The sequence below is a fragment of the Narcine bancroftii genome, chromosome 14, assembly GCF_036971445.1.
Source record: "Narcine bancroftii isolate sNarBan1 chromosome 14, sNarBan1.hap1, whole genome shotgun sequence".
In the NCBI taxonomy this organism is placed as follows: Eukaryota; Metazoa; Chordata; class Chondrichthyes; order Torpediniformes; family Narcinidae; genus Narcine; species Narcine bancroftii.
In genome coordinates this window covers 47,863,212-47,887,816 of record NC_091482.1, presented here as the reverse complement: position 1 = coordinate 47,887,816, position 24,605 = coordinate 47,863,212, and the positions used below count along the sequence as shown (strand labels likewise).

Here is a 24,605-nt window from a genome sequence, read left to right as displayed (position 1 = left end):
TAAGGAGTTTGTACCTTTTCCCCCTGTCTGCATTTGTTTCCTCTCGATGCTCTCATTTCCTCCCACTCTCCAAAATGTACACGATTGTAGGTTGATTAGAATACAATGATATGCCGTATAACATCTGTTCGGGCAACATCTGACCGCATATACTTCCATGGTCCCATAAGGTTATAATAAAGCTCAGAAATCCCGATCGGAGAACAGGATGTAGCGATTCCCGCACACAACACGTGTACCTCATGGCGTTTATATACAAAGTGATTGAACTTCCAGGCACATAATGATACACTACGTATGTACAGTACATATATAATATGTCTTGATAGTCATGTTACTATAATATGGTGTTCACACAACGTTCAAATTGCATAACATCCTATTTCAGAGAGTGTATCGTGGATGTTAAGCTGACAAGTGACTGTATTTGGGCAACATGGGCTCATGGGCCAGTAGGGCCTATTACCGTGATGTATGTTAATTTGAAATGTAAATTTAATTGCTTTTTCATTGTGTTTGAATGTTGTTGAGGTTCATTGACACCGCACTATCTGTAATGGAATGAATTGGTCATGTTTTCCAGGACCCAGAGAGCTTTGGCTCAATGTTGGAACTGTCATGGAAGGGAACAAAACCCATAGACCTGGGCAGTGGGCACAAACGCACATTCCTCCAGGATGGTGATGAAGTTATCTTGACTGGTGAGGTCCCAGAGAAAATGCCATTGGTCCTATGCTTCCCATTCATTCTCCTTGCAGGGGCTGTGTAACCAGACTGGTTTGCATCAGGTGTAAAGTAAACCTGGGGTCCATATTCCCCCTGCAATACACAAACATGCTGGAGAAACTCAGCAGATCTTGCAGCATCCAGAGGAAGGGACCAACATTTCAGGCCTGGGCCCTGCATGAATTTATATATTGAATTTGACTTCACTTTCTTGTTTAACTCCATAATTCTCAGCTCCCCAGCTCCTGTTCTTAAATCCTGGGAGATGCTCATGACACAAGGTTCTGTACAGGAGCTCAAATTCATCAAAATTAACCATCATGGGTCCATCCTCATGTTATCTAGCAGAACTGAGAATTGGCCTTCATAAATCTAAGTCCTGAGCAAAGTATTGAATTGGGACGTTATTGTAAAGTTGTAGAAGTCATTGGGGAGGCCACATTTGGAGCATTGTATGCTGTTTTGGTCTCCTAACTCCAAGAAAGATGTCAATAAGGTCAAAAGAGTGCAGAGAAGATTTACAAGGATGTTGCCGGGACTTGAGGAATTGAGTTAACTTGAAAGGTTAAACAGATTAGGACTTTATTCCCTGGAGTGTAGAGGAATGAGGGGAGATTTGATAGAGGTACCAGTTACCTGACAGAGAACTTGCAGATGGATAGAACCTTAAAAGTGAACACAATGCAGGAAAAGGAAAGAAGTGGAATAGATTACCCCCTCAAGGTGCAGGAAGTAAGGTGGAAAGGTGTGTTATTACCTTTGTATTTCTTGGGACATTTGAAGACAGCTTTAGCATTGTCATCCCTTCCCGACCCCTCCACCCCCCCCCCCCCCCCCTTGTGGGCCTCTGTTGGCTGTGACACTCCATTGATGGAAACTGCCTGATCCCATCCGAAACTCCACAAATCTAAATCTCTAACCAGAATGATTTTGAACTGATCCAAGCCTTCACCCTGGATTCAGAGAAGGTCCAACCCATGATGGTTAGCCCACTAGACTAGCAGATGCTTGCTCCAGACTAGAAACTCAGAGACCTGGTATCAAATGTCAGTAACAGAACTGTTATTAAATTATTTAAAAAAACATCAAGTATGATAATTTTGTTAAAGACTAAAGCCTGGCATTTTGATTTACCGTGTGAGGGCATCAATCTTGAATTCAACCCAAGCGGCAACCAAACTAGGCTCTGACTCCCTCTAGTGGTCAGGAGGATCACTAGCACTATCAATACATTCTCCTTTACTCAATATGTTTAATCTAACAAATGACACACTAATACAATATTCTTTCAACTTAAAATTCAACACAAAAATAAACACAATATCAGCAACACAAACTTTTTGACCAAAGTGTTGGAATCTCTGAGTTTCACTGTGTCGTGTTGTGCCAGTGGCCCTAAGCATCCTGTTGAGTTGCCATAGTTTGCTTTTAGTCTCCATTGCAGACTTTTTGCGTTCTCTTGTTTGGGCCTGCAGACTAGGGAAGTGTGGTCTATGTCCCATCAGAACCTCAGCGGGTGACTTGCCATGATTAAGTGGCGAAGCTCTCTAACTCAATAGAGGTAGATACGGATCTGAGCCACTGTCTCATGCTTTCTTGAGCAACTGTTTAACTATGTGCACTTCTTCCTCTGCTTTGCCTTTTCTTTGTGGATGCAGAGGACCTGAAGTCACATGTCAGAAATTGTATTTTTCTGCAAAGTTTTGAATATTTTATTTATAATTTTTCAAACTTAAACTCAATTATCAATCTTATCGATAATAATGTTGACAACATTGACATTATTACAGTTTACAATGATCAATTCTATACATTTTCTGTAGCGTTCAAGCTTCTTCTATCCCCCTTCTCTCCCCCCCCAACACCACCCACCCCCCCCACCACCCACCCCCCCCCACCTCCACATTTAACACTTAACCATCCACAGTTACATACAACATTCAGAACAAAGGTATGAAATGTGTATTAGGGGTTTGTCACATCACAGCAACCAGTGCTCAGGCTATTTTCTTTATCTTGACTTTTCCTGGTTGGGATGGGATCCCCTCCATGCACCCTCCCCTGCCAAACTGCTAATTGAGGGGTAGTGTGACTCTTCTGTAAAGTTCTGGAATTCTCTACAGCTGCAGCATGGTCCATTGTCACTGTAGTGAATTTGAGAAATTCCATGTCTTGCAAAGATCGATTTCATATATTGGATCATACAAGCAGCAGATATATTAGGAAGCAGTTCAATCTCTGGATAGTTTGATAGATAGTCAAGTCACCTTTATTTATCATCCATACCATGCTCGCACAGTAAAGATGAGATGGTGTTTCTCCAGGACCAGTCAATAACCAGCAGGTAATTATTTCCATCCATGTGGAACAGATCAGTTCCAACTTTCTGCCATGGTTCTGCTGGTAATTAATTAATATCATGGGTTCCTTTATCTGCTTTGCGTGATTAAAATAAATATTTTATTCGTAACTTTTTAAACTCAAACACTGTGAATAATCCATGATAATAAAAATGCATTACATTTTCAATTATATACAAGGGTCACCTTTGTCCAAATCCCCCACCTCCCCACTCTTTGCATGATGTTTCAAATATGTCTCACAGTTGGAAACCATTCTGTTAATGTCAGCGTTTTATCCCTGACCAATAAACAGCAGTTCTGGCCCTCATCTTACATTTTTCAATTCCAAGGTTCCCCTCATGCACCCTTTTCAGCCACTCTTATTGTAGTAATTGAGGGATTATAATTCTCTGTCTGAGTAGAAACACATTGACAACACTCAGTTCAGCTCTGATGTAGTGTGGCTGACATTCACCTCTAGACCATCCTTCTTTCAGATTGTTGATGATCTTCTATAGAATTGTGTTCTTTTCTGTTTCAGCTGTGATCTTCTTGGATTTCATGTCAGATCCATGAAGAAATTCAGTGAGCAGATTCACATCGGGCTCTGCACTATTCCCCTGGATAATGCTTCACTCTGCACTATTCCCCTGGATAATGCATCAGCTAATACAAGAAGTTTCCCTGGTGTGTACTAGGGTTAAATTTTCACATGCTTTGTCACCAAGCAGTGATTCATATCCATCTGGGATGACTGCAAACTTGAGGTGGTGCTCTTTATCTTTAACTTTCACCTTGAGTTTACATGTACCTTTGATGTCAATGTTCGGTTTATTGAAGGCTTTGAGCTGTACAGGATTTGCATGGATGTATGGTTTAATCTTCATTGCCCTGATGTCGCATTCACAGATCAAATTGGCCTTTGACCCATGTCCAGCTCAAAAGGAATATTAGCTCCATTCATATGTAATGACACAGTCCACTTGTCCTGCCCGACTCTGCTCACACTTGGTTGTTCACTGTCTGTTGATTTATAATCTGCTTGCACTACCATGACCATGAAAAGTGTATCACTAACAACAATTTCTTCTCTAGTGTGTACTGTGTGCACACTCACTTCTGTTTTGTTTCCCTTTGGAAAAACATAGCTTTCCATAGTAATTCTGCCCCTGGCACTTATTACAGACTTTTCCACAGACGGGGATTGTTTTTGATGCTTGTCACAGTGACACACACTGTGGCTATGACTTCGTTTGTCACTGGCTTTTGCACTGTCACTGAACATTTTCACATGCTGAAGAGCTCATTCACTGGCGTGGCTTCTCTTAAGATCAGCTGTGTCTCTCACAACAACTTCTCTCTCACTTACTTATCAATAATCCCAAACACAATCTGATCACAGATTGGATGTTCGAGAGAGAGAGAGAGAAATAAAAGCTCTCTCCCTGCAGCTGCATGCATGAGCAAAACATACCTCTTGAATGTTTCATTTTCCTTTGGTGAAATATCTCGATAACCTTGAAGAACTTGCCCTGGTTAGCTGCCTCAGCAAAAACAAATGTGTTGCAAACCTCTAGTGCTTGAGGTCCGGCCATGGCAAATAGCACTGTAATCTTCCATGGATCATTTGCTATCTAGTCCAATGGCTGCCAGGTTCAGCATGTATCTTTGTTTGAACAACCTCCACTCATGGTTGACATTTCCAGACCCATTCTCCAGTCCAGTCCATAACTCTGTTGATAATGACACTCCTGGTGTTTCTTCCACTCCTGGTACCATGTGACATTTCTTTTATTGTAATAAAGAAACTTGGGTTCTTTTAAAACAACTATACTTTAGGAGCTAAAGTACACATGTGACCATGTTGAGGCATCCATCTTGAATTCATCCCAAGCTGCAACCAAACTAGTCTCCGACTCCCTCTAGTGGTCAGAGGGACCACTAGCCTTCTATCACTACAAACCCTTGTATCAAACTTCTGTTGCAAGAATAAAACTGAAACATTTAATTCTGCAGCAGGAAACATTTGTAGTATTAAAAAGCAAGCTTTTTGTTCTGGCACCACCCAACCATAATTCTTGATCTCCATCCTGTACCTGACTCATCATTGCCTGTTATTCAGCCTACAATTATGGTGTTGTCAGTGAATTTATAGGTTGCATTGGACCTGAACTTGGCTGCACAATAGTGAGTATGTAGGGAATAGATCAAGGGACTTGTGGTGCTCCTGTGCTGATTAGCACAGGAGGAGATGGTGGTTCCAATCCACACTGATTGAGGTCTGCCAATAAGGAAACTGAGGATCTAATTCTAAAGTGAGCAACAGAATGGAAACCCCTGGAAAAGGTAGTGGACACAGCCTGGGATATCACAGGTAAAACACTCCCCATCAATGAGAACATCCAAAGGTGACACTGCTGTCGAAGAGCAGCAGAAATCAAGGATTCACATCACCCAGCACGTGTTCTGCTCTCACTGCTACCATTAGGAAAGAGGGTATCGGTGCCTCAAGACTTGCACCACCAGGTTCGGGAGGAGCTGGTCCACCTCCATCATCAGACTCGTCAACAGTCTCAATCAGAGACTTATTTAAGGATTCTTACTTTTCCACTTTATTGATTTTTTTTTTCTCTCTGTATTGCAGTTTGTTTATACTTTATTTGTTTCCATCTGTACATCAAATCGGGTAGTTTTTGCACTGCCGATAATTTTGCCTCGCCCACAGGGAAAATAATCTCAGGGTTGTACATGATGTCGTGTGTGTTCTCTGACAATAAATATGGGATCTGACATCAGAATCCCTGATCCCCAGGTTTGATTGTTAAATTCGCCAGTGTTGTGTCTCTGCTGTTAATGGGAATTTACTTTTACATTTTAGGTTTTTGCCAAGGTGATTGTTATCGAATTGGCTTCGGTGAATGTGTTGGAAAAGTTCTTTTGGCGATTCAGAAATAAAGTGCTGAGCAAGCTGTGACGGGAGAGTGAGGGAATGGTGCCCAGAATCTCCCGTCTCAATTACTTCGTAGAGCTGCCTTTGTCCGGATGCCCCTCAGTCGAATTCCTATTTGGGAGGCATCTCATCTTATGATTAAGATGGAGTTGTTAACTGCCATTTTAAAAAAAATAAATCCCTTATGGTATCTGAATTGATTTTATTTTTTGTGGGGAAGAGATTACATCTTTGCAGAATTCTGAGCGAAACGTTTCAGAATTAATGGCTCTGAAATAAATGATAACATTTCAATAAAACTTTGAATTGAAAGGTCGACATTGCTGGTGTGTTTGAAGTTGATGCCAAGTGTGAATAAGGCAGCACGGATGGTGTAGCGGTAACTGCAATGCTATGATAGCGCAAGTTCAAATCCCGTGTGGTCCAGCAGGAGTGGGTATATTCTTCTTAAATCTGCATGGATTTTCTCCAATTTTCTTGCAACCTTCAAAGCTTCAGGTTAATTAGATGACACTGGCTCATGGGCCAAAAAGGCATACCATGCAGTATGTCTAAATTTAAAATTAAGCCTTCATGCTTTTATATATTACCCTCAGTAATGCCCTAATGTCCCTCACAGTCTCTGAAATACTTTTGTAGGAGTTGTCATTCACTGTGGGCAGATCATCTGTTTCAATGATCTACATGGAGGTCAAGCAGAAAATCTGAAGAGCTCGTAACACTCGAGATCCACTGACAGGAGGCAAATGAACCAAATTCATTGAACCTGAAATCTATATCCAGATCTTTCTATTATTGCCACAGAATAAAGAAAATGCTTTAGCTTTTAAAACACACAGAAATGCTGAAGGAACACAGCTGTTCTTGCAGTGTACATTGGAGATAAGGATGTTTTGGGCTTGACCCCCACCCCCAAGCAAAAATCATACAGGCAGCGAAAAGACTAGAAATGAAGGGGGAAGAATGGGTGGGGGAGGAGTCCAGACCTAGCAACCAAAAGGTGTTATTTGGATGATGAAAGGTGAGAATTAATTTAGGTCTGTGATGGGAGACAGGAAAAAGGAAAGCACTGGAGGAAAGGAGGTGGGGTCAAAGAAGGGTGGGTTTTTGAACAAAATTCAGAGAAGTCGATGTTGATGGCATCCGGTTGGAGGTTGGCCAGAGGGAAGATGAGGTGCTGTTTCTCCAATTTGTGTGTGGTCTCAGTCTAAACAATGCATGAGACCATGGACAGACATGTCAGCAAGGGAGTGGGATGGAGAATTGAAGTGGTGGCCACTGGGAGACTGCAGCAGTGGACAGAGCCGAGGTGCTCAATGAAGCGATCTCCCGGTCTCTCCGATGTAGAGGAGACTACAAAGGAGGTACCGGATGGAGTAGACGACCCCTGCAGATTCACATGCTTCTCTTTGGACTGTTTGGGGCCCCGAATGGTGATGAGGGAGGAGGTGTGGGCGCAAGTGGAGCATATCCTGCGGTCACTGGGGTAGGTGACGAGGGGCCAATTAGTGGGGAGGGAAGAATTAAGATATCATTGGGGATTTAAAGCTTTAGCTTTAAAGGTTAGCAGAGTTGATCTTTATTTCATTTTCAATTGCTTGATTGGGATCTTCGCCAGGCAGAATTACATCCAAACATTTTAAAATAACCTTAGTTTGGAATAGAGAGACCATCACAACAAATATTTAATTGGAAAAGGGACTGGAAGTCTTGAGTTATCAGGGAGAGGCTGAACAGGCTGGGACTTTTTCCCTGGAACATTGGAGGCTGAGGGGAGACCTTGTAGAACTCAGTAAATCGCAGGCAAATGTCTCCCCACCATCACAATTAGAAAGAAGCTGGATCCACGCCACAGGACGTGCTCTGTCCTCGCTGTTGCCATCAAGAATGGGTTACAGGTGCCAGAAGAACTCATACATCCAGGTTCAGGGACAGCTGTTACCCCTCCACCATCTAACATCTGAACAACAGACTCATTCAGAGACTCATTTAAAGGCTCGCTCTTTGATTACTATTTATCACTGAATATTTATTTTCTGTATTTGCACAATCAGTTTGCTTACATTTCTTTTTGGGTACAGTTTGCAGTTACTGGTAATTAGAAATTCTGCCTGGCCTGCAGGAAAACAGAATCTTAGGGTTGTATTCGATGTCAAGCATGTCCTCTGACGGTTAATTTGAACTTTGAACTAGAGGTCTATAAAATCATGATAATGGCATATTATCCCAGGGTAGAGGAATCTGAAACTAGAGGGTGTAGATTTAAGGCACGAGGGGAAACTACTTAAAAGGGGCTTGAGGGTGATCTTCTCACAGAGAGTGGTGGGTATATGGAATGAGTGCCAGGACAGTTGTAATGTTTAAATTATATTAATACAGGGTGCATGGATAAGGAAGGGTATAGAGGAATGTGGGGCAATCATGGGCAAATAGGAAAACTTAGGTGGGCCATCTGGTAGGTAAGGAGACATCTTGTTTCCATGCTGTAGAACTCTATGACACTGAACCTTCCACATACTAGTACAAATAGAGATGGAATATGTAACAGACATACTGCATGGGGTTAGACCCCTCAGCCCATCAAATTTATAAGCATCCACTAATCCACATCAATCCCTTTTTCTTACTTCTCCTCTCACACAAAATACTCCCCAGATTCGACATCTAGATACTAAGAGATTTGTCGTGGCCAGTTAACACATCTTCAGGGTGTGGGAGGAAACCGGAGAAGCCCATATAGTCACAACTCCACACAGACAGCACCCAAGGTCAGGGTTAAACCCGGATCGATGGAGCAGTGAGGCAGTGACCGTAATGGCTGCATGACGGCGATGGCCTGTTCTCTAGGAGACACATTGCCCGCCTCACGTTAGAGATGGGAAAAATAACAAATCCTTCCAAAGGAAAACATAGAAAACATCCAGAGGTCAAAGACATAAATAGTCAACATGGATATTGAAATGTTGCCTGATCCATTTCATTGTGTTGCTTGAAGGAAGAAAGAGAGAGATTAGCAAAGGGAAAACATGTTTTCTAACGCCCCTGGTTTTCTGAAAGGCCTTGAATGGGTGCCATTGAAAGGCAAATGGAAATAGAAGTGTTCAAGGTCAGGGAGTGGGTGCAGGAGGTAAGATTCCATGGGATTCAATATACTTGAAGGAAAACATGAAAGTCCGCAGATACCGCAGTTGAAGTAAAAGCACAATGCTGGAGAAACTCAGTTGGTCAAAGCTGGTTGACACCTTGATGAAGGGCTCGAGCCCAAAATGTTGGTTAGCTATCATTATCTTTGCTGCTTTTGACCAGCTGAGTTTCTCCAGCATTGTGTTTTTGAAAGAACTTGATACCACAACCTCTCCCAAGTGAAACGATTGGATCTGTCCGCGTGCTTGAGCCTGCTCCCACTGAAAGACTGAGTCAAACTGAAAGTTTTAAAAATTACTTTTATTAAGCTTGTTAAACATTGGTATGGGTCCTGGAGTCAGGAGAATGGAGAGCAAGGCTGACTTCTTTTACGCACCACTGAGGTCTACCTAGGAGTCCTGGGATGTAATCCAGGGGGAGAATGACGTGATTCTCCCAAACCCCTGCAAACCCAATATATTAAGATGGAAGGGATCGTTCAGACTTTCATCTGCTGAGACTGGCTCTCTAAGCACGAAGCAATACTTTACAAGATTAGCAAGTGTGGCTGAAGTGTGAGCAAGGTTACAAGTCAGGAAAGCACCAACAATTGTAAACAGTTTTCAATAACAAATTCGATTCACGTCACCCTCCCTCACCTTACCTGAACCCAGGTGAGGATATTCACGACGAAGCATTCCAAACTGATGTCTTTGCTAGATATTGCTTATATTTAAAAAAACCAAGGAATCTTATACCACAGAATTTAGCAGGCTTTGACCTCGTTACTTGGTATTGTTATATTTATAGCAGCTAATTGACTGGTATTCATCCTATGCTACTAAAGACAATAGACAATGTGTGGCAGATATATTGGTTCAGTGGATTGTATGATATTGACATAAAGGTCATTTGAGACAAACACACTATTTAGTGAGGCACTTATTCACATGCAAATTTCCAGTAAAATCTTCCACAGATTTCTAATATTAGGCTTGGTAATCGTGATTGGTTGAGCCTTCTCCGAGGGACCCAGGCAGTTCCTCTCTGCCTCCACAAGGCAGAGCCTGGCGATTTCCCTCTGTCCCGACATTGGGGTTATCAATCATCCAGGTGCTGTTCTTCCCAGGTGGATGTAGGGATGGCACTGTATGGGTCCATTATCACCTTTGCACATCGAATAATCATTAAAATTAAGAAGAGGCACAAGAAAACGAAGCAGGCCAATGTCAATCCTTTGTCCACGTCGACATAAACTGGTTCAGGGGTCGTATTCTCCATTGCTTTGGACATCTTTCATCAGGTTCGCCTGTCACTGCTCCCATCCTGAAATCCCTTCAAATTTAAAAAAAAGAGGCAAACATGTTTATTTTAATTATGGGTTACATAATGAAAGGCCCAATTGTTTTTCCGCCTTTAAATTTAATGACACACCAACGTAGAAAGCCCTTCCAGCCCATCTTGCCCACACCCAATGAACCTAGCACATATTTTGGAACATGGGAGGAAGTCAGTCCATCAGCGCCCCTGAGATGGACAACAGTCACCCTCTGTTTTAGATCAATATTTTATCGCCTCTACTCACTCACAGGTCACATGTTCCAGCAATAGTGCTCCTAACACCAAAAGGTAAAGAGCAGAGAGTAATGCGGAAACCTTTCAGGAACTAAGTGCATGAACTTAAAGAAGGTCCATTTAGCATCACAAAAGAAAACTCAACAGAGGCTTTTGAACGGCAACGCCAGTGAAATAAGTAAAATAGTTTCCCGTAAACACGGGAAAAGTCCAATGATAAACAGCGAGATCGGTTTCTGCCAATTCTATGCAGAGTAGAGTTATTGACGAATCACCTATCTCTCCATGTTACTCTGCAGAGCAGCCATCCACAGTGGCACATGCCTATAGGTTCAGGCGCCTGCCCACATTTTACTCAGACATTGATGAAGGGCTCAAGCCTGAAACATTTATTATGTATCTTTATCTTTGTTACATCAAGGACAATATTTGACCTGCTGAGTTTCTCCAACGTCGTGTTTTTAATTCAATCACAGTTTCTGCAGATTTCCATGATTTACTTCTTTATCTTCATTTTTTGTGCTGAATATGTTTCCAAGATTTAGGTTTGCATTTATGCCCTTCAGCTGTGCAATGTGATCCCCAGTTCTACTGCCCTGAATCAACCTGGATGCTTCTCGATGTTATACAGCACTCGTATACTGCTGCAACCCTTCGACCTTTCAGTGAGTACAAGTCCAATTTACATAATCTTTTCTTAAAATCCAATTCTTCAACCCCTCAAACATACAATGCTGATTTCTGTATCCTTTCAATAGCTGTAATCTCTCTTTTGTTAAACAGTGACCAGAAAACCATATGAGCTCTTCAAGGGCAGTGGTATTCATATTCATAAATGAGGCAACATTTTAGTTCGCTATTAGCATTTAAAAGGCAATGCAACAGCTGATTTACTTTTACTTTTTGTTGGTTTATAAATAAGGACCTAATCTCTAATTTTCCATGCAAATTACTTTTTCCCTTCCTGAATTCCTCTTCCACATAAGAGTTTTTGGCAGGGACTCCCTTGAGATTGATGATGATGCTTCCAGTCTAGGTCTCTGGATTCTGATGAATGATGATGAATTTATTGTCGTACACACTGTACAATTTACTGTACAATTTACACATGCACCGAAATTCTTACTTTCTGCAGCCAAGCAGGAACTTGTAAAGAAAAAAAACGATAATAGAAAAACCAATTGAATTAAGAGAATAAATCTTTGGCTTGGCTTCGCGGACGAAGATTTATGGAGGGGGTAAAAAGTCCACGTCAGCTGCAGGCTCGTTTGTGGCTGACAAGTCCGATGCGGGACAGGCAGACACGGTTGCAGCGGTTGCAGGGGAAAATTGGTTGGTTGGGGTTGGGTGTTGGGTTTTTCCTCCTTTGCCTTTTGTCAGTGAGGTGGGCTCTGCGGTTATAAACAAGATAGATAACACTGAACAACATTTTTTTCCCAAACGGTTTGCTTCCTTAAATAAAATTGGGGATTATGATAAACAACTTGAAGCTGAACCCAAAGATCAATTCAGATTTGCTGTATCATGTAGGAAGTTGGAGAAACATTAAATGAACTTGTAATGAAGTTACCATGTTTAATCGCATAATGTACCCCTGAGCCAAACTCTCAGGTTGACTGCACATGTTGCACAACAAATGTGAGGAGCTCAAAGTTTGTACTGGTCACCAATTTTACAACCGAGGTAGAGCACATAGGCTTTCTTAATAAGTGCGGTTATACTGCATCTTTGAGCCTGAAGCATATACTCGCCACAAATGTATCGCAACTGTTGCAACACTGATGAGAAAGAAAGAAAGGAAACCCCCAAAGAAAAAAAAAACTATAAACCCTCCCCAAAAAAATACTGCTTAGGGAGTACTATCCCCCTCTACTATACGGGAAGTGACTAACGCCATGAAGTGGCCAACAACCTCGGAAGGAGAAGCAAACAAAACCACCTCCCCCAAGTAGAACAATTAAAAAAACAGCAATACTTAAAAACATTTGAAGGACGATAAGCTTCTTCCAAATCTCTGTTAACCTGAGCATCATGGCATTCCACTAACTGTGAACCGTTCTTCCTCTCTTCTTGAGCTGGTTTCAATTGTTGGAGAAGGAGCTCCTGACTTCTCTCCTGCTTATTTTCAGGCAAAGAATTAGCAAATGAAAGAGCATCACCTTCATCAGTAAAAAACCTGGGTTTGAAAATCCCCGTAGAAGACCTTGAGAGTTGCTGGATATCTAAAAGCCAAGTTATATCCACAATATAGATTTAGCAGGATTAAACTCTTTACACCACCTTATAATAGTTTGGCTCAGATCTGCATTAAAAAAAAAGTCTCTACTATTCCCGACCAACAAAGGAGTCTGATGCTTTCTTGCGTTTTTAACTGCAACTCACAGAATCGTTTCCTTATCTTGATAACGCAAGCATCTAATTAAGATGGAATGTGGCGGCTGGCCAGGAAGTGACTTTCTAATAGCTCTATGAGCTCTGTCCAATTCGGAAAATAATCTTTCCCCAGAACATCAGGAATCCATTTCTGCACCGGATCTGAGCCTTTGAAATCTTCTGGCAAACCAACAACCTTACACTATTTCCCTAACTTTGATTTCCCAGAGCCTCAATCTTCTTTAAGAAATCACTTCTTTGTACTTCCCATCCTGTAAAAGAGTCCGCCATCTTCACCATCCTTTCTTTATGTTGTTCCACACTATCATGACCGTCATAAAAGTCCTCAATTTTCTGAAATTTAATTTGCATTTTGTCCACCTGCTTCATACAATTTGCCAGATCAGTTATAATAGTTAACATTTAATCGGTCGTACTAGTAAACTTATCCTTTATAGATGAAAAACACCGACTCATTTGATTTGACAACGTTTGAATTTGTTTAGTTAATATATCAATTTGGCTTGCTGGGTCTACGTAATGAGAAGCTGCAGAACCCAGGTTTGCCTTCAATATATTGAACAGATTTAGCCGAGGGCCTACACTGATATATCACTTTTATCTTCTTCAGTCCCTGGGAAAATTTCTTCTTCTTCAGCCACTCCAACGATATCCCCTTCATCCTCCTCCGTTGATACAGACGGCAATTCGACCTGCCCGTGGGGTCTAGGTTGCTACCTCAGCAGTCCAGCGAGGAATCGCCCCCCCACACTCCCCCCTACAGGAAGGATCAAAGCTTGCGCAGCGCCAATGCGCGAGGGCTCCTGAAACTCAGGAGGAAGATCCTGACCAGCATCATCTTCCTCGGTGCTCCGGAGAGTTGGCGCTAGAGTAGCCTGTACCTGAGGCGGTGGCTGTCGTAGCGATTGCAGAGGAAGAGGGATCGAGTCTCCAGGCTCCATCTCCAAGGTAGGCCCAAGTTCTTCATTATGTGATGGTTGCTTCAGGATTGTTTTTTTTTGTGATCTGTGACTTTATTTTCCTCGCTGTTGTTGATAGTATTTTAAAAAAGTTCTTTGTACTGTTGTATATATAAAAACTTTGCACCATCAATAATCACAAAAGACCAAAGTTGTGAAACTAATCGACTTTTATTAACTATAAACTGGAACAGCCATCAACCTCATTGACCGATCAAGGAAGAGTGCAATGGGGAGCATGCAAAGGGCTATAGGTAGTATCGGTCTCAGGAGCCAGCAACAGCCAATCATAGCGCAACAGTGGTTTACCACAGGACCTTTTATGGAGGTAAGTGCAGCGGTGGAAAGATGCCTTTACATTTTTTTCTCTATAAAAGGGCCTATGGTAACATGGTTTATATATTGTTGCTAGACCCTTGCTAATTCTTTGTCTGCAAAGCCACAGAACTCCGTGGATGCTGAGTGACCTGCCGAGTTTCTCAAGCACATGTGTATTGCAGTATCTTTTCAGTAGTTTTTTTTCTCCAACTGGTTTAGATCAGTTTGCAGTATAAAAAGGGAATCATGTGCTCAAGTTCTTTTGTTATTTACTTGCTCAATCAATTACTTACTGGGTAACAGGCAGACCCTGTCTGACCAGTACTATAATGAAAATTTAATAGAATCGCTGTAACTGTAAGATGTTTTCCTCATTCTTGACTTCTGAAGAACCTTCAACATCATCTTCAAATCCAGCAGGGCCAAAACTTGTATTCATTTGGCAAGCAGCCAAAATCAATGAACTACCAGTGCTTCAGTAATCCTTTCGCCTTTCAAACTGAAAGCTCAAAGAGACGTGTTCAAAAGCTCTGTGATTGAAAAACTTTATAATTACATTTATTGGCGGCTCTGAATGTCTTGGCGAAAATGCATTTGGAATACTATTCATGCATTCTTCATTGTACACGCTATTGTAATCTTGAATCTGTTCAATTAATAGGGTCTGGCTTTGTAGAAAACCACGCTGGTTGCACTATGGAGAGTGCATGCTACAATGCTCAAATTTATTGGATCAAAATTTACATCCCACTTTAGCTGATTTGATTTTATCCATGAAGTTAAAATAATTTAACCTAAGAAAAGATTTATCTGATCTTACATAGAATCATCAAAAAATTGGAGCAGGATTATGTCATTAAACAAGAAAGCCTGCAGTTGCCAGGGTCGAGTGCAACACACAAATATGCTTTAGAAATGCAGCAGGTCACTCAGCAGGAGCAGACCATTCAGCCCTTTGAATCTGTCCCACCATTCCTTTTTTTTATATTTAGACATAGCATGGTAACAAGTGCTTCCAGCCCACGCCGCCCAAATGTTTTGAAGGGTGGGAGGAAACTGGAACACCCGGAGCAAAACCCACCCAGACATCAGGAATACGTGCAAACTCCTTACAGACAGTGTCAGATTCGAACCTGGGTCGCTGGCGCTGTGATGCCATTGCACCAACCATGCCACTCTGGGCTAGTCCTTGTGGCTGATCATATGAATTCAGTGCCTTAGCCTGCTTTCTCCCTTTACTCCTTGATGCCTTTACCCATAAGTACAACATCTAATGTCATTTTCAATATTTCCAACGAACTGGCCTCAACAACTTTCTATGGTAGGGAGTTCAACGAGTTCAGAGTGAAGAAGTTCCACCTCATTTCAGTCCCTGATCTGCAGACAGTGACCCTTTGTTATGGAGTTGCCCAACATCAACTCCGGAGTCTACAGAATTTTATGATTTACTTTCAACTCTGGTAATACACACGGAAAATTTTGGTCATACCCAGCAACATTATTGGAGACAAGAAATCAGAAATATTTTGGAACCAGGAAAAATTAATGGTAAATAAGTTTAATGTAGAAAGCAAGTCAGGGAGTTGGGCAGAACAGTAGGGGAGGTTTGTGACTTTGTCCAAGATGGGAGAGAGTAAATGACAAAGGGGACAATTGTCCAAGAAGACGATGCAATGTACTAACTGTGTGCATCAATTGCACAGAAGATGTGGTCAAATCAGTGTTGGATGCCTGTAATGATGGAGGCAATGCTCATATCTCTCTCCTTGTCGCTGAGTGGCAACATAGAGGAGCCTATTGATACCAGTGTGGCAACAATCATGTTGCTATTTAAGGAAGGAGCAGGGTGGAGCCACTCTCTGAGGAACAGAAAATAGGGCCTTCCCAGAACAGCAGCAGTGAGGATGGAGGTTACAATGGTGAGTTCACTCCCTGGTCAACAATGCAGAGGTGGAGATAATAAACAGCTTTCAGTTTCTCAAAGTAAATACTTCCAAGGACTTGTTTATAGATGGGGTTAAAATGTTATACAGGTACACAATCCTTTATCTGGAACCCTTGGGGGACAGTGTGTTCCGAATTTTGGATTTTTCCGGATTTCAGAACAAAGCCAGCTGCCCCAGATTTAAGCCCACCCAAATTGCGCTGGCGTCTCTCTCTCCCCCTCGCCCACACAAGTCACGCTGCTCTTTCTCTCCCCCCCACCAAAGTCATGCTGCCGTCTCTTCCCCCCCCCCCCCCCGCCCAACCTCGTCGTGCTGCTGTCTCTCTCTCTCTCTCCCTCCGCTGTACCAGCACCAGGAAAAAATGCCAGTATTTGGAGCTTTCCGGATTTTAGATGTCTGGATAAAGGATTGCGTACCTGTATAAGAAATCTAGTGTGAAAGTAGTGACTAATGGTCAGGTTTCAACACCTTTTGATTTAACTAGATCAAGTAGACAAGGTTGTCCATTGTAACCGGCTTTATTTGTTTTAGCCATAGGACCTTTAGATGAACTAATAAGACAGGATTCTAAGATTATGGGTATTATCAGGAAGAACATAAAATAAATTTATTTGCAAATGATATTTTGATTTATTTAACAGATCCTTTAAATTCTTTACAACCAAGTCAGAATAAAAAGAAAATATGGAGAGATATCTGGTTATAAAATTAATTAGGATAAAAGTGAAATTATGTCTTTATTTAATAAGGATTATGCAAAATGTAAGTGAGAAATTGAATTTAGATGGCCAGATGTTGAAAGACCATATTTAGGTATTCGTGTGCAACCAGATTTAACAAAATTATTTAATTTGAATTATCTACCTTCATGAAAGAAAATTAAAGAAAATTTGGGAAGATCCAATATGTGACCCATTACTTTAATAAATAGAGTAAATTGTGTTAAGGTGAATGGTTTTCCTCGAATACAATATTTATTTCAATCGATTCCAATTGCAAATCCTCAAAAAAAAAATTAAGGAACTGAATGCTTGAGTTAGAAAATTTTTATGGAAAGGGAAAATGGCAAAAGTTCTTTGGAAAAATAAACATGGAAATAGGATTTAGGAGGTTTACAGCTCCCTAATTTTATGAATTATTATAAAGCAGCCCAGTTGAGATTTATTAATGTAATGGAGTGGTTTTCAAATTGCCCCCTAAACTCACATTCCACCTTAAGCAATCCCTATGTCATCAGTGCTCTGTGATTAGTAATGGTAACTTAAGGTGGTATGTGAGTGGAAAGAAAAAGGTTTGAAAACAACTCTTTTAATTGTCCCTAATTGACTCGTTATGTGCTCAGTTCCATAACTCCAAAGGAAATGGGCCAATGACAATTTTTCTCAAGCAAAATATTTCAGTAACATTTGGGTCTGGAGCAGTGGTTCTCAACCTTCCATTCCCACCTTAAGCAGTCCCTTACTAATCACAGAGAACCGATGACATAGGGATTACTTCAAGTGGGATGTGAGTCAGGGTGGGGGGCAGTTTGAAAACCACTGATGCAATGTATGATTTAAATGATGTTCCAGCATGGGTGAATATAGAACTTGATAAAATAGGGGAGATAAATCCATAAGAATTTATTTATAAATGGAATACAAGATTGTTACAAAAGAGTCTGGAAAAACAACCAACTGAAAAACCTCACAAAGATAAGCGTATACAGAGCCGTTGTCATACCCACACTCCTGTTCGGCTCCGAATCATGGGTCCTCTACCGGCACCACCTACGGCTCCTAGAACGCTTCCACCAGCGTTGTCTCCGCTCCATCCTCAACATCCATTGGAGCGCTCACACCCCTAACGTCGAGGTACTCGAGATGGCAGAGGTCGACAGCATCGAGTCCACGCTGCTGAAGATCCAGCTGCGCTGGATGGGTCACGTCTCCAGAATGGAGGACCATCGCCTTCCCAAGATCGTATTATATGGCGAGCTCTCCACTGGCCACCGTGACAGAGGTGCACCAAAGAAAAGGTACAAGGACTGCCTAAAGAAATCTCTTGGTGCCTGCCACATTGACCACCGCCAGTGGGCTGATAACGCCTCAAACCGTGCATCTTGGTGCCTCACAGTTTGGCGGGCAGCAGCCTCCTTTGAAGAAGACCGCAGAGCCCACCTCACTGACAAAAGGCAAAGGAGGAAAAACCCAACACCCAACCCCAACCAACCAATTTTCCCTTGCAACCGCTGCAATCGTGTCTGCCTGTCCCGCATCGGACTGGTCAGCCACAAACGAGCCTGCAGCTGACGTGGACTTTTTACCCCCTCCATAAATCTTCGTCCGCGAAGCCAAGCCAAAGAAAAGAAGAACAAGATTGTTAATAGCAAATAAAGAAACAGTCATTCTGAAACATTTAATTGAGATTTGGAATAACGTTGATAAAGAGATTGGAGGAGGAGAAGAAAACCTTTATTTCAAAATGGACTTATTTAATTTTCTATGGGAAATCAATTTTTAAAGATTTGGCAAAATTATGGTATTAAGAAAATTAAAGATTGTTTTGAAGCCAGGAAATTTAGTACTTTTAGTAGAATGAAGGAAAACTTTAAGGTATTGGAAAATACTTGATTTTGTTATTATCAAATTAGGAGATTTTTACGTGCAAGTTTTGGTCAAAGTTTAGTATTATGAGCAAAAACCGTGGTAGAGTTATTGTTATGTACCCGAGATATAAAGAAATTTATTTCAAGTATGTATAAATTATTACAAAAGAAAGCTTGGAAAGAAGGGGTTTATAAATCATGACAGATGGGAAGCAGATTTAAATAAGCAGTTAAATAAATATAAATGGACTGAGATATGTAGAGAAAGTATGCAAAGTACAATAAATGTGAGATATAGGCTGTTTCAATTTAATTTTATTCATATTTGAGCCCACAAAACTTATGTAAAATGAATAATATTTATTCAGATTTATGTTTTAGATGTGGACAAGAAGTTGGTACACTTCTCCATTCAACATTTTGGTTTGAAATAGGTAATTTATTAGAACGACTAACAGGGTAAAATTCCCACAGGATCCAATGCTATTTTGGGAGATATTAGAGGGGTTAAATCTAAATTAAAATTGAATATGTATCAAGTGAAATTTGTTCAAATTGCTTTGGCAATAGCCAGAAAATGTATTGCTATAGTTTGAAAGTCATATATTGAATTGGGAATGGAGAGATGGCATAAATATGATGCCCATATTTACAAAATATGGGTATTAATATTCAAATGAATCTCAAACATTCCCTTTCTCTTATAGGTCTCCATATATATATGTGTGTGTGTGTGTGTGTGTGTGTGTGTGTGTGTGTGTGTGTGTGTGTGTGTGTGTGTGTGTGTGTGTGTGTGTGTGTGTGTGTGTGTGTGTGTGTGAGTGTGTGTGTGTGTGTGTGTAGAAGATACCAAAAAGTTAAGTACTCCTGTTGTGTTTCTCTTGCTCTGTACTTTTTATCTTTTATTGCATTTGTAGAGGGTTGGAGGGAGGAGTAGTAGGAGGTTTCTTCTATCTTATTTTCTTTTCTTTCTCTTTTATATATAGATATATATATAGATATATATATATAGATATATATATCTATATATCTATATATATATCTTCTTTGGCTTGGCTTCGCGGACGAAGATTTATGGAGGGGGTAAATGTCCATGTCAGCTGCAGGCTCGTTTGTGGCTGACAAGTCCGATGCAGGACAGGCAGACACGGTTGCAGCGGAAAATTGGTTGGTTGGGGTTGGGTGTTGGGTTTTTCCTCCTTTGTCTTTTGTCAGCGAGGTGGGCTCTGCGGTCTTCTTCAAAGGAGGTTGCTGCCCGCCGAACTGTGAGGCACCAAGATGCACGGTTTGAGGCAATATCAGCCCACTGGCGGAGGTCAATGTGGCAGGCACCAAGAGATTTCTTTAGGCAGTCCTTGTATCTCTTTGGTGCACCTCTCTCACGGTGACCAGTGGAGAGCTCGCCATATAGCATGATCTTGGGAAGGCGATGGTCCTCTATTCTGGAGACGTGACCCACCCAGCGCAGCTGGATCTTCAGCAGCGTGGACTCGATGCTGTCAGCCTCTGCTATCTCGAGTATTTCGACGTTTGGGATGAAGGCGCTCCAATGAATGTTGAGGATGGAGCGGAGACAACACTGGTGGAAGCGTTCTAGGAGCCGTAGGTGATGCCGGTAGAGGACCCATGATTCGGAGCCAAACAGGAGTGTGGGTATGACAACGGCTCTGTATACGCTTATCTTTGTGAGGTTTTTCAGTTGGTTGTTTTTCCAAACTCTTTTGTGTAGTCTTCCAAAGGCGCTATTTGCCTTGGCGAGTCTGTTGTCTATCTCATTGTCGATCCTTGCATCTGATGAAATGGTGCAGCCGAGATAGGTAAACTGGTTGACCGTTTTGAGTTTTGTGTGCCCGATGGAGATGTGGGGGGGCTGGTAGTCATGGTGGGGAGCTGGCTGATGAAAGACCTAAACAATGAAGACACTGTTTACATCCGGTACCGCACGGATGGCAGTCTCTTCAATCATAGGCGCCTGCAAGCTCACACCAAGACACAAGAGAAACTTGTCCGTGAACTACTCTTTGCAGACGATGCCGCTTTAGTTGCCCATTCAGAGCCAGCTCTTCAGCGCTTGACGTCCTGTTTTGCGGAAACTGCCAAAATGTTTGGCCTGGAAGTCAGCCTGAAGAAAACTGAGGTCCTCCATATATATATATACACATACACACACACACATATATATATAGATATATATATATATATCTATATATATACACACATATATATATATATCTATATAGATATATATATACCACATGTATTTGGATTGAATTTGAAATATTGTCAATGTTTATTTTGTGATTTTAAATTTTAAATAAACTATATTAAAAAAAAGCATTCAGTCAGGATGTATCACCACGTGGGACTGGAACTGGTCCATCCAAATCCTTGAAAAACCACACAGAGTAGCGCACATAATTCAGACCATCACACAAATTGCCCTCCCCTCCACTGACTCCATCTACACTTCCCGCTGCATTAGAAAAGCAGCTGACATGTTAAAAGACATCACCCAAATATTGTCGAGAGTGAATAAGTTGCAGATATAAACACACAGAAATACTGGAGCATGTGTGTGCATTTTTACTACAGTCTCTGTCTGCAGACATTCGTGCTTCACTCCAATAAGTTGCAAAAGAGTTAAGGGGAATGAGAGGAAGAGGACTTTTTTGATGGAACAAATGGCCTTCTTCCACCTTGCAGAATTTAAGTAATGAACTGCCGACCCCAGCCAGCCTGGGTGATGGTCAATCTTCATTGTAATGAGAGGCCAAGAGGTTCGGCTTTGTTTGAACAGAACAGAGGTGAATGCACAGAGCAAACATTACAAAGCCACAGTTCTTGCCATCATTTTAAATTGTACTCAAACATTCCTGCTCAGTCACTATGCCAACTTCACTCAGTGGAGCAGCCAAGCCCACAATGGCTAAGGCCTCCACCTCACCCCCCCCCCCCACAACCTATCGCACAAAACAACTCGACTCTCCACAACAACCAGATGCATTTTCTGCAAATGTTAGTGAAATTGCCACTAATGCTTTCAAACTAATCAATCGCCCAGCTGATGAAGCCCCTCTCAAAAGGACAACATCAAATGGCAGGCTCTGGATTAATGTAGCATTATCTTTACGTGCCAGATCATTACTGGCACTCAAACTACATTTTAAGCCAAGAATAACGCAGTAAATCAGAGGGGCCTTGAAATCTTACAACGGTCTTTGTGCTTTATTGAAAAGCAATTTGAATTCAATACTTTAGTACATTCAGAAGTGATTATTGATTCATAATCACTTTTTAAAAGTATTTACATTGATGAACATGATTTAAAGTATCAATCAAATACTTCTTTCGATTTGTTAACATTTACAGCATCTGCTGCTCCCCAGTTATGGCCTTCTCTACGTTGGAGAGACTGGGACATCATTGCGCTGAGCATCTGTCTGCATCAGTGACAGGGACGTCCCATTGCCCAACCATTTCGATTTTGCTTCTTACTCCCATGTTGACATGCTTGTCCATGGCCTCCAACCAAGCTTCCCTGTAATTTGGAGGAACAACCCCTAATATTCCATCCGGGCCCTCTCCAACCGGGTGGCATTAACATTGATTCTCTGGTTTCTGCAAGATTGCTCCCCATTCTCCCTCTCTGCCTCATTTCCTCCAGCTCTCCACCCCTCCCCTCTCCATTCACAGAGCCATCTTCCCTCTCCCTCTTTACTGCTGTGCCCTCCCACCTATTATTTCTTGGGTGTGGGCCTGAACTCCACCCCTTGCCCCTCCCCCACCATTTTATTCAGGCTCCTGCAAACGTTTTGCCCATAATTTGATGAAGGGCTCTGGCTCAGAAGGTTTGTTCAAGTCAAGTTTATTGTCATCTGAATGCACAAGTACAACCCGACGAAGCAGCGTTCTCCGGTTCACGCAGACATACAACCAGATGTAACACATATACAGACAAACAATACATATGCAGGTCAAGTATTTCATCAATACAAACAAATAAATAAATATTGCTTCATGAATATGAGGGTCTCGGAGGGTCAGTGTGAACAGTTCCTTTGGTCGTTCAGCATTCTCACTGCCTGTGGGAAGAAACGGTTCCTCAGCCTGGTGGTGCTGGCTCTGATCCTCCTGTATCTCTTGCCCGACAGAACCAGCTGAAAGATGTTGTCTGTAGGGAGGAAGGGGTCCTCAATGATTTTGTGCACCCTCTTCAGACAACAATCCCGGTAGATCACGCTGATGGGGAGGGGAGGGAGACGCCAGTGATCCTCGCTGCCACTCTTAGGGTCCTCTGGATTGATGGGCAATCCATTTATCTGCAGCAACTGTACCACACAGTGGTGCAGCCAGCCATAGAGCTCCTGTAGAAGGTTGACATGAGGGTGCCCGGTGGCCTTGCCCACTTCAGTCTTCTCAGGAAGTGCAGTTACTGATGTGTGACAAGTGAGGAGATGTTGACTATCCACGATAGGTCACGATAGATCCACAATAATTGAACTCCAATGAACTTGGTGCTTTCCACACTCTCCTCTACAGAGTTGTTGATGTGTAGTGGAGGGTGGTCATTCCTGGTTCTCCTGAAGTCCGTGATCATCTCCTTCACCTTGTCCACGTTGAGACTCAGGTTGTTACACTCGCACCACTTCACAAAATTTTCCACCTCTTTGCTACATAATGCTTGACCTGCTGAGTTTCTCCAGCATCGTGTTTTTACTTCAGTAACGGCGTCTGCGGACTTCCGTGTTTTATTCGCTCTTCTCTCTTGATATCATGATGGCCAGTTTTAGGTTTTTGTTGCATCTGGTGACCCCACTGGTGATAATAAGGGAAAATTCAGGCCTGTGTTTGCAGATTTTTCTGTTGAATCTCCATGAACTGCATAAAACAGATGAAGCCTTGCCTGCAAACTGATGCAACAAAAAACCACGCTGGATACCAGTGCTGGCTCGAAGGGCTGAATGGCCTACTCCTGCACCTATTGTCTATCATTACAGTCCTTTTGGCCAAATCTCCCTGGCAATAGATAATATTCAGATAGCAAAGAGGAGCACAAGGCTGTCAGATTCAAGACCGGGGAAGGCCATGCCTCGGAGGGGTGGTCCATTTGGAATGGTGGAAGGTGAGGAGAGAGGGCGGTGAGCTGGAGATGTCAGAGGGGGCAAGATCATACATTGAAAATGGGATGACTGGGATTGAAAATGGGGACGAAAAGGAACCTTGTGGTTATGGAAAGGAGTGAGAGCAGAACTCTGGGAAATAGAGTGGACCTTTGGAATAAATTACAGTATTTGCTTTGTCCATTTAAAAAGAAAGAACTACATAGATCAGTACCTGTAAACAGCAATGTTTTCGCAGAGGTCATTTTAAAAGTACAACTATAACAGCATACATGTGTCCTGTAATAAATAAATAACCATTCTGCATAATCTTATTAAAAGAATGACTTATTAAATATAAAACACTGATCCAATTTAAGTTGAGAAATTTACTCTAATAGGTGGATGAAATTCTGACTGGATGTGATGGGCATTGAAATCTATCTGCTTTGTGTAGCTGACAGACAACAGATTTTGGGAACTTGGGCATTAGATGAAAACGACAGACTCCTAATCGGAATGATCAGCTCCTTGTGTGGCACGGAGAGAGACAGAATGGCATTTATGAGAGTAACACTCGGATGTG

General features: G+C 41.9%; 2 protein-coding genes and 1 long non-coding RNA gene across 15 annotated transcripts in view; 2 read left to right on the top strand and 1 right to left on the bottom strand.

The window, feature by feature from the left end:
• Positions 1-6,334, top strand: part of fah (fumarylacetoacetate hydrolase (fumarylacetoacetase)) — a 60,815-nt gene extending 54,481 nt beyond the window's left edge. For all 3 annotated transcript variants that reach the window (XM_069911730.1, XM_069911732.1, XM_069911731.1), the window contains 2 exons: positions 584-701; positions 5,947-6,334. In XM_069911730.1, the coding sequence (XP_069767831.1) occupies positions 584-701; positions 5,947-6,023 (195 nt within the window). In that variant the 3' untranslated portion in view covers positions 6,024-6,334. The remainder of the gene's footprint in view (positions 1-583; positions 702-5,946) is intronic.
• Positions 6,335-9,444: 3,110 nt separating this feature from the next.
• Positions 9,445-24,605, bottom strand: part of LOC138749219 (cortexin domain-containing 1 protein) — a 49,619-nt gene continuing 34,458 nt past the window's right edge. For 10 of the 11 annotated variants that reach the window (XM_069910329.1, XM_069910332.1, XM_069910327.1 and 7 more), the window contains one exon: positions 9,445-10,476. In XM_069910329.1, the coding sequence (XP_069766430.1) occupies positions 10,243-10,434 (192 nt within the window). In that variant the 5' untranslated portion in view covers positions 10,435-10,476 and the 3' untranslated portion in view covers positions 9,445-10,242. Of the gene's footprint in view, positions 10,477-12,875; positions 13,035-24,605 lie in introns of those variants that run through there. The other variant, XM_069910336.1, reaches the window with a different exon arrangement.
• LOC138749221 (uncharacterized) overlaps positions 11,323-24,605 on the top strand; it is a 28,636-nt gene continuing 15,353 nt past the window's right edge. Inside the window, exons 1-2 of the long non-coding RNA XR_011348488.1 lie at positions 11,323-11,381; positions 13,721-14,058. This is a non-coding gene — a long non-coding RNA (uncharacterized lncRNA). The remainder of the gene's footprint in view (positions 11,382-13,720; positions 14,059-24,605) is intronic.